General features: G+C 32.3%; 1 protein-coding gene across 1 annotated transcript; it reads right to left on the reverse strand.

Annotated features, from left to right (window-relative positions):
- Window positions 1-1,898: 1,898 nt before the first annotated feature.
- LOC110703815 (probably inactive leucine-rich repeat receptor-like protein kinase At2g25790) lies at window positions 1,899-7,906 on the reverse strand. The gene is made up of 3 exons (XM_021881601.1): window positions 7,522-7,906; window positions 3,933-6,531; window positions 1,899-2,539 (listed from the first exon to the last, which is right to left on the reverse strand). Exons 2-3 carry the CDS (start codon window positions 6,418-6,420, stop codon window positions 2,184-2,186), a joined length of 2,844 nt encoding a protein of 947 aa, XP_021737293.1. The 5' UTR covers window positions 6,421-6,531; window positions 7,522-7,906; the 3' UTR covers window positions 1,899-2,183.
- Window positions 7,907-11,316: the final 3,410 nt, after the last annotated feature.

Below are 11,316 nucleotides of genomic sequence, written 5' to 3' on the forward strand. Positions count from 1 at the left end.
GAGACTTGAGCTAACTGTCGCGGGTCATCTCCCATACCATCGGAGGCAATGCATGGGTCGCTAGGCAACGGGGCTCATAGTGGCCTATACTAATGGGTTCCCAAGGGCTGCTAGCAGCACTCACCTTAATTTATAAGTGTCATAATAAAAAAAAAACAAATTGAAAGATTGACTATAAATTAAACGTGTCATAATTAACAAATTAATTGAAAGTATGCCGGTGAGAAGAATTGAAAGCGGGAAAATCACCCAAAAATAAAAAGGGAATTTAGAAGTACTTACTAATAACAAAGGATAGAGGGAATATAGTCATAGATCCAAAAAGGGTAGATAAAAGTGAGCCATATTCATAATGAATATGCCCTTTTTAATTTTCATATTTGCAAAAAGCTATTGTTGTTTAAGAGTTGAAAGAGGAACATGAGTTTGCAATTTTTGACTTGCCCACTTTACAGTACATGATTGGGAGAAAACGGAAAGAATAATTTTATCAAAGTGTATTTTATGATAAAAGCTAATATTATTGTCACTCGTAGTACCCACCATTACCATTAATTCACTGTATGCAACTTCATGTAGTGGATTCATGACTAAAAACTAACGTAACTTGCATGAATTTGGAACTCCATTTTAAGTGCATTTCGAAATTTTTTATAGTTCACTTGGTAGATTTGGTGAGTGAGTACCATTCGATCAATTCTTTTTCTTCGTGCTTATGGGTTTTCATTTATGCTTTGTATATCTCGTGTTGATAGTTTTCTTGATGTTAGAGGCTGTGACTATCATAATGTCACATAATACTCAACGGAAATAGATTATTTCACAAATTTAAAGACTAGGGACCATGTTGAAGCAATATAATTGAGTGTAATATACACGCAGTAGTTTTTAGATCATTTATGATGAGCTTAAATAATTTATAGCAAATATATTACATTTGCTCTTACAATTTCTATCATTCACTACATCAAAAGTAGACCCTCCACCAATATTTTTAGCCAGGTTTTTGGAGGGGGTTTCATACCGTACTGATTGCTGGTTGAATTCTTTAATATTAGTGTATGGTGACCATTGCTAGCTATTCTTTCTTTCTTATTTTTTTTAGTCTACTTTAAATTATTGAGTTATTGCGAATAACTAAGACCATATTTCACTGAACATTATGCAACAATTCGGAAACAAATCCTTTTACCCTAAAATAATAGAGAGAATTCACTATAAATTAAAGGGTTGGGTAAACTGTAATTTTCATATATCCCCTGGCCTACAAGTCAATTGTTGCTTTGCACTACATACTTATATTTCAATTCTGTTGTAGCTTGTCTATTTGAGTAAATAACAAGCATAAACATTTCACCCTTTTAAGCTATGATAATATGAGTTGAAATTTATACACTAACTTTGTTTTATCTCATGATAATTGGGAAATGTAAATTAAGGTGCTTAATTAATCAAGGCTTTTTGTAAAATCAACAAAAGCTAAACTTAAGTGGTTGAGTTTGTCGTTTAATTGTCAATATACCCACTCATGATGAAAGAGGTCAGCGACATTTTCATTAATTTCATATAGCTATACATGCATAATAGATATACCTTCTTGACCAATTAGGATGAAAATGTGTTTTACTACCATATATTGTGATTAGAAGTCATAACATTCCCCGTCTGTTCAAAAATAGTACTTTTATTCCAAATACTTTGTGTTACTTCATGCATTCGAAAGTGTCAAGAATGGCGCTTCCACTGATGCGTCAACACGTTATATTTTCTATTTTGGAGCACTAGATCAGATGTTTTTGTGGTGCATTGTTGATACACTTTTATTTTATCGGTACAACGTGTAATAATTGTGGACTTCACATTATTATTTCAAGTAAAAACCAAGAAAACACGAGCTATTATGATAATTGTATCAGCTGCACTGCTCGGTAATATAGAAATTGAGATTCTCAATACATTAATCAACTATGTTGTAAAATACAATTCAATCAATTATCTACCTATATTCTACACTTAGTAATTAGTCATCACAAATTACATCACCCAAAATATATATAGCAACCCTATACTAAGCCCTTACTTAGGCAAAACAAGCTTAGGAGATGAAATAAAACCTCAACAAAAGCCATGATTTTATATGGGGCCAAAATTTTAACATAAAATACAAATCCCAAAACTAATAATTACCTAGATATTTCAAACCCTAAAACACACCTTCTAGACTTCATAATTGACTCTAATGTTTTAACCACATCACTTGAACAAGGCCTTGCAGTTGGGTCACTAGCAGTGCATTGGAGTGCCAAGTTCATAGTCTCCACAATCTCATTTGGATTATTCAACCTTTGATCTCGAATCTCGGGATCGATCCACGTGTCAAGATGACAATCCGAATAGCAATACCGGGCCCACCCGACGATACCATCATGGGCCCCCAACTCCGCGTCCGTGGGCCCCTTTCCAGTTAGGAGCTCAACAAGAATTAGACCAAAACCATATATGTCATTCTTGTCTGTTATCTCCTTAGCCTCTTTTGTTTCTGCCATATAGTATAGATATACACATAATATTAATTAAGCCACTAATTTAATTAAGCTTAATACATAAATTAAAAAGGAATACATAACCATGTAATTATGTTGTTACTTTAGCAGACTAATGACATTAATTTAGACATTATAAAGAATATAGAATGTTCAAAATGCAAGAATATGCTATATTAATAAGTACATACTCCATACATATAATTGGTGGATCAGTGAATAAATATAAAATGACATTAAAGTTAAATATGAAAGTACCATGAAATGATGTTGTGAGCTGTTATAATTTTCTTTAACTTTAGAAATGGGGTCATCTTAAATTTTGGGAAACTGTGTTACACCCTTAAATCGTGTAAACATGTTGCATATTCATGCAGAATTGTTTGCATTCATAAAAGTTGCAATTATATGATCCTCATTTTACTTTGTTGTGTGTTCTTTCTGAAACATTTTTTGGGTGTAGGTCACATGAACTAATCATCCCTTGGACTCGTGATAATTTCTTTAAGTCAGATACTAATTGTGACAATATAAATTTTATCGACTTTTATATGTCGTTTTTTACAGTAAAAAACATAAAACCTAAAAGAAACAGTGTAAAAGAAATGATACGAGTATGATCTGAATTAACCTTATCGAATAAGACGTTTTACTGCTCTACTAGAGAAATACTTCATATTAATTAAGACCGTCGTCTTGAAGATGGTACAAGATTAGGTGTTGGGATATCATTTAGGGTGTAAAAGGTTTCAAAAATGATGATTATGCACTATTAAAGTCTATTATATTGTCTATATATGATCATTATCCGGTATATTAATAGTCCCATAATATAAAGTACTCTCACATAACGGTCTATGTTCCTATTTTTTTTTGTTTAAGCAAAACAAACCACAACAACAATTGTACTTAATTATATAATTAATATACTTATATTACATATGTTTAATGAATAAGAGACATTACTGACATATTCCAGTAAATGTTCAGTGACTTAACCCATTACTTTAATCCAAGCTTAATATATTATCTCATTACCTCATGGATATATAGCTGATTTCAGATCAATAGGTAACTTAATGCAGTTTAACGAGGATAATATAACCGCAACCATGTCTTCATGATACACCTTGGACCAATTAGTATTAATAATTATGTGTATTAATAAACTTATTATAAGCTAATGTTAAAACACATTTTAATCTAACACACATAATTGCTTGTCTCATATTTTTTCATGTATATTATATTATTATTGAGATGTAGATTATGTTGTAATAAATTTGAGATAGGGGTAATAACGTTGTTAAAAATATAAGAAGTATATCACAAATATAGTCATGCAATCAAAATCATGTATTGTATAAAATGATAGTACTGATTAATTACCTGGTGCAACATAGGCAGAAGACATGAAGCTCTTAGGCCCTAAGCAAAAAAAGCCACCAACACTTAATCTCAGGCGAGCCTCATCCTCTCCGTCGACAATGATTCTCTCCGGCGACATTTCACCAACCAAAACACTCGGCGAGCAATGATAGTGAAGGTACTGAAGAGCCCTAGCAACCCCGAGAGCAATCCTTCTTCGACGTTCCCAACTCAAACCATGTACAACTTCACTCAAATACTTCCCTTCCACCTTTTCATAAATCAAAAACCCTAATTTTTGGGACTTGCAAACCCCAAGTAGCTTCACAATATTTGGATGCCTAATTTTGCCAAATTGTGAAATATCCTCCCACAAACTATTAACACTCCATTCTTCCACCACAAATTGCATGTTTTTATCATTTTTCATGGTAATTATATCTTGGATTGATATAAGCTTGGATGCCTTAGGATCAAAGAATTGAATTTCCCAAACTCCATCTTTCATTTCCACCCTTTGGACTTGCAACAATTTTTGCCTCCTTTTCTTGATGATAATGAACACACAAAAAATAATAATCACAACAAATATGATCACACCAAGGGATATAGCTAGGCCCCACCATATAGTCGTGGTGGGGCCTTTCTGATCCCCTCCGCAAAGTGGCAAACCACTAGCGGAGTGTAGCCCACCACATAGGTCATTCCCGGCCATTGCACTCGAGTTAATGGCCAGGAATGCTCCAGTGGAGGGCAACACACCACGAAGGTGGTTGTAAGATACATTAACCTGAACCAACGAATCCACAACCCCTAAATTCTTCGGTATCTCACCGGAGAGCTGGTTCTCCGATAAGTCCAACTGCCCCAACACCGGCATCTGGCCCAACCCTAGAGGGATTGAGCCACTTAGCCTATTATGGCTAAGATCAAGTGTCACCATTTTCTTGCATGATGCTAACTCTTCTGGAATTTCGCCACTAATCCGGTTCCTAGCTAGCCTCAACAACATCAACTCAGCGAGCTTACCATAACTTGGAGGTATACTACTCGAAAAAACATTCTCTGACAAATCCAAATTCTCAAGCTTAACACTTCTTGACATATCAGGCAACCCTCCAACAAACCTATTATTAGCCAAATTCAACATTTGAAGCATTGGCATATCCCATTTATGTTGGTCAATACTCCCCGAAAGATCATTACTCGAAATATCCAAAAAATAAACATTTTCAAGCCTTGTAAACCCCCTAGACAACCCACCGGAAAGGGAATTGTTTTGAAGGCGAATTCGCTTAAGCGAACGACACGATCCTAAGCTTGAAGGGATTCCTCCGGAAAGGGAATTGGAAAAGAGGATAAGTTTATACAGATTTCCGGAGTTACAAAGGGAATCAGGGATTTTTCCTGTAAGAAAATTTGTAGAAAGGTCTAGAATTGTGAGATTGTTCATTTTTCCTAGGTCTTGTGGTATGTCACCATGAAACTTGTTAGACCATAGTTGAAGAACTTGAAGATTTGGCAATAACGAAATCGAGTTTGGGATTTTTCCGGTCAAATTATTGGTGAAAAGATGAAGAACTTGAAGATTTTGTAAATGGATAAGTTTATCAGGAATTTCTCCTGAGAGAAAATTATCACTCAAGTCTAATGAAACAAGACTTTTTATAGTGAAAATTGAAGGTGGAATTTCACCACCTAATTTGTTTTGATACAAAAAAAGGTGTTGAAGATTTGTAAGGTTGCCAAATGAAAAGGGTATTGAGCCACTAAGCTTGTTATAAACAAGATCAAGATGATATAATGAGGTTAACATACCCAAATTACTAGGAATTTTTCCTGATAAATTGTTGTAACCCAAGTAAATCCATCTCAAACTCTTCAAATTCCCGAACTCATTTGGAATTTCACCTGCAAGTTGGTTAGAAGCCAACGTTATGTACTCAATCTTGGTCATATTCGAAATCGATTTCGGGATTTCTCCTACAAGTGCATTCCCTCCAAGATCAAGGTACCTCATATTACTCAACAAACCAAGATTTTCCGGAATTTTGCCTGAGATCATATTGTTGGAGAAGTCCAATGTCTCGAATCGTGTCATGTGTTGCACGGGACTAGGCACACGGCCCGTGAGGTTGTTGTTGCTTAAGTTGAGGTAAACAAGTGATAAGCATGAAAACACACCTTCAGGGATGTTCCCATGAAGTTGGTTTACTGAAAGATCAATGGAAACAACAAAGGGAAGGCGAAACAACGAAGGCGAAAGCTCGCCGGAGATGTTCTTGCTAGACAAATTTATAGTAATGACATGGGCTTTGTTGGGTGAACAAGTAATGCCACTCCAATTGCAGAGTGAGGTTGAATGATCCCAACTCGAAAGCGATCGAGTTGGGTCTTTTATTGAAGCTTTGAAGGATAAAAGATGGTCCATTTCATTACCTTTGGATATTTCAAATGCAATGAACATAAAGAAGAAGAGAATTTTGGTAATTTCTGATGATTTCCTCATCTTTTTGGACTTTTTGGAGAGAATAAATGAGGATTTAGAGTCAGAGGAAACAGAGGAGATGATTTAGTAGAGTGAAGTGATGAGTGTGATCATCCTTTTTATGCCTTGGATCTGATCAAAAGCACATAAAATTATAAAATCAGACATAAAGTTTGGTATAAAACACAAAAGTAAAAGGTTATGAAATAATGAGTTTATACTAATGTTAGGCGTATCTTCATACATTAGCTATACATGCACTAGTTTTGAGTTAAAGGGGTATGTCTTTATTTTTGTTTTGTTATTATAGTTCTTTTGATAGTGGGATTTATGGGTCTTTTCTCATCCCAAGGTAATGGAGGGAATGAATGAGCCAAATTTGAATAGATTGAATTATTAAGAAAAAAGAGGCGGTAGTATTATTGTAATCTTTTCATGAGAAATTATAGTGGTTGTTTGATTGAAATAACACATATGAACTACTATAATTAGGATGCATAATCTATCTCTATAATCAATTTCTCTTATATAGTCACATCTATTTCATTTTATACTTGTAATAATGTTGTAGTTTGTCACTTTATTTATAAGTAAAACGCTGTTACTTATATTATTGATACTCAAATTTAATGCTAGAAATGAGTATACTTAAGTGATTTCTAATCAGAATTAAATGTATATGTAATTAACTTGCAAATTGACCACATAAGGCAATTATGATGTACAGTGCAACGTGTAAATTTATAAAATATAAAAACATCAATAGACTTTTATGTAGATCACAAAAATACACAACACATACAACAAAATTTGAGCATCAAATAACATGCACAAGCAATTTGCTATCTATCGACTAGATACACAAAAATCCTATTCTCTATCGAGATAGTTGTTACATACAATTTTTTAGTTAAAAATACACCATAGATATGACAACTCATTTCAACCGAAGACAATTTCTTACTGAGGCTTCATATGTATTATTGTGCAATATACAAACAATGAAATAGGCAAACCTAATAACCTTAAACTAACAACACAAAACATGCATCACATCTAAGATATTATATCAAATAGTGTAAAGTTAGAAGTTTAGTCTACTTGCTTATGATATTCAATTACCTTGTAAACTAGTATTACCGCCAAAGAACTTGAGAGAAACTTTTGCATAATTAAAGAGAGAGGTAAGACTGTGTATGTATGATAACACTTGTTGAGAGGAAAGAGTGAAGCAAAGAGTGAGTGATTAAGAACTTTAAATAGAAAGAATATAGATCAACAAATAGGGCAATAAATTGAAAGATAATTATAAAAATTTGGCCTTTTTTTTAATTATTTTTTTTGTGTGTGTAGTTTGAATGCAAAATATACAACGGTTGAAAGGGGACAGATGTTTGGAAAAGCCCTCAATTGAATTTGTCGGACTGAGATTTGATCAAAATCCTCCCTTTGACTCACTTTTGATCAAAATGGTGATGATAATTGATAACAACTATATAAATTGATATTTATTTTTGGTTTTTATTTAAATTTAGGGAGTGCTTTTAGCCGTTGAAAAGGAATTCAAAGTTTTGGGAAGTAATGATGAGTATACTTGGTTAGCTTCCATCTTGTACTTGACATTATGTAATCGTAAAAGTAGCAATTAAAAGCATCATGCATGCATGTGTGCAAGACTGTAACCTTTTCCCTACACTTCCTTTAAATCATCCTTCTATAATCAAGACAAATCACGAGTTCTAATAAAAATAACTTAATAGAGAAAGATCTTTATTTGCAAGAAATGTATTTGTTCTTGAGACTTTGATTTTAGTAGTTGTGTATTAATGTCTACAATATCACACTCTTCTTTAAGATTATAAGCATGCATACTTAACCACATTGAATGTAATATGCCTTCGCCTTCGATTCGTGTGTGCTCGGAACCAACATGAATATGCTCTCGAGTCTTCTTGCTTGCAAGTGGAGCATGTTTATTTATATGCTCAAAATCCATGTGCTATAGCATTAGGCCAACTCACTCTATGGAGCTCGGTACTTACGCATTTTTCAGAATGAAATATCGGCTCTGATACTACTTATTAGACCTACACAAAGCCACTAAATATATTAGCCTATAGATTGGTAGATGAATCGAAGACAGTACAAACACTGACGCTCTACATAGTACGTTATATGAGTTAATCAATTCTCTATTACGTATACTCGTAGAATATATGTATATATGCCAATGAACTCATTTGTGAGTTTATTTTTATTAAACTTGCGGCCTTCACAAGTGAGTCTATCCTTGTCTTGCAATGCGGGTATGTACGTCAGAACATAATTGTTGCAAGACTCTAGCTAGACGTTTATGAAATTTTCACATGAAAACCTATTGTCCTTATGAAAACCTATTGCTCTTTCTTTGTAATATTAAATTTATTGAGCTTTGTGTTTACCTTATAATTCAAAATTTTCACATTTTGCATTTTTCAAATCAATGAGCAGTTATCTCTTCTTGAGACTAATAACGGATTAGGATCTTTAGCCACCTATTCACAACACTAAGAATAGTAAGAACCAGTGAAAATTCTACTATAGTCATTTAAATGACAATATTTAATTTTCATTGAAATTTTGATTTGTTATTTGTTGGGCAAACTTATAAAAAATGAATTTTTGAATTTTTTTTCAGGAAATTAATTTTCTAAATTTTCAAAAATCTTTTTAATTAAATTACGAAAAGAATGGAATTTTTAAAAAGTAAAATCATTTTAAATAAGTTTGATCAACAAAAAAATAAATCAAAATCATCCAATGACAATTAAGTATAATAATAGTCATTTTAAGGATGGTTATAGTAGAAACATCCAAGAGCCAGAGTAAATCCCAAACTAAGATACTTTGTCCAAGGATTTTCACCAATTTTAACTTTATCATTATTTATTTTTTTTGGTCAAATCACTTAATTAAATAATGCAACTCTATCTGGTCGCCCACTAAAATTACGTGCTTGATTTAATAAATTAAATCATTACAATATTAAGATGGACTAAAGTCAGTTAGTCAGATGTATTATTGTTGATAATACTGTATCAATTTCTTTAATCAGCCATCCGTCATCATTACCGACTTAAACTTAATTAGTAGCAGTATTAAATCTAGATAAATACTGCATGGTTGTTCAACTTATGAAGGTCACTAAATAGCTGATCGAAATGATGGAAAACTTAATAAATGCCCCTATGAATTTGTATTCTTATTACTTTTGTAGACATAGTTTTTCCTCTCTTAAAATTATTCACATTTGCGTTTTAAAATAGTACTACATATCATCTAATGCACACCTTTAACTATTAAACTATAGAAAATAAGTAATGGTTTATTTTATCCTAAATAATTGTATGTAGTGATTGAGCTAGCTAGACAACATAACCTTCAATAACATAATAATCAACGAACTGATCTAAACATATTGTAGAAAATAAAACCATTAGTAGATAATGATTTTAAATACGCATTGACTTTATAACCTGGCCTATATGTTTTTTATATTTACGTACGAGTACATGGTTAGTTATAATTATAAACTTAAAACTCCTATGTACAAATGTGGAGTATATTTTAATGAATTTGTAGGGCTAAATTATGTAAGAAAAATCCAAAAAAACACTTCGTACGTATACAGCAAACTTCATGCATAACTGTAGAAAATCTGTCAAAAATTGTTTCTTTCAATACAATTCGTCCACCATACATAACTCTGAAAAAAGACGAGAATTTGCAGAGTATGCAAATAGTCAAATACAATCATACAAAAAGGTGTCTATTAAGATTAATAGAGAGGCAAAAGAGGATGTAGATGTCATGTAATTGTGTACACTAGATAAAGTTGATAGGAAAGTAAGAAAAAGCAAAGGAATAAAAAGGGAAAGTAGAATGTCTTTGTGTATATTTCTTTGTTTATACTCTCTACTTGTTTTATTATTATTCCATTTTGATTTGACACAATCCAACTAGGTAAATTATCTATTAATCTGATAAGATGAGGTAAATATATCTTAACAACGTGTTCTCTTTTCAATCCTATTTTGTCAATTATCTTGATATATATGGCAATTAAGAAACCGAGTCAGATTGTCAGGTCAGTTATTATGAAATAGAGAGAGTATAAATTGTTGAAATTTTAGTAGCATATATCAAGATAAATCAACGATAATGATAGTAATAAATAATGTGAATAATGTAAAGTAAATTAAAAACTACTAAAAAAATGAAGAAATTATTACGGATTTCCCACATTATTTGGCTTTTGAATAATGTAGTAATAGAAAAATGCTCGTGCGTTGGTAAAAAAAAGAGCCTACCATCTTCTTTTTTTCTCGAAGGAATATACAGTGAAGTGTCTTTGTCAAACACCACGGCATGCTTTGCCATTGTCTAGGGTTTAACACCATATCTTGCATCTCCACCATTATCTTCTTTAGTGGTCTCCAATATATGGACTTCCTTTTGGAATTTTAGACCACTAAACTCTATGTTTAATACTTTAATTAATTAATAACTATGATTGTTAACATAACAAAGACAAAGTGTACTTTTTTTAGGTTTAAGTATTGTTTAACTAAGATGGATTATGCATTTATTATAGCTTGTGTAATCATGCACTTAGATAGATCTTAGCTTGTGACAAGGAATATCAATGTAACATTAACTAGCTAGTTGATTATTCTTTCTATGTGCACCCTAAGGGTACATGATTAAAAAATACCAATAACTCGAAATTAATAGTTTTTAAACTCCGTATGTAGTCCTTAGTATTTAAATGCCTATTCATTCTTCATAGAATTAAGATTAAACCAATTCTTAATTAAAAATTATTAGTTTGATATATGCATAATTAATAAGAAAAACCAACATTAGGGGGTAAAGACG

The sequence above is a fragment of the Chenopodium quinoa genome, unplaced genomic scaffold (genome assembly GCF_001683475.1).
Source record: "Chenopodium quinoa cultivar QQ74 unplaced genomic scaffold, ASM168347v1, whole genome shotgun sequence".
NCBI classification, from domain to species: Eukaryota; Viridiplantae; Streptophyta; class Magnoliopsida; order Caryophyllales; family Amaranthaceae; genus Chenopodium; species Chenopodium quinoa.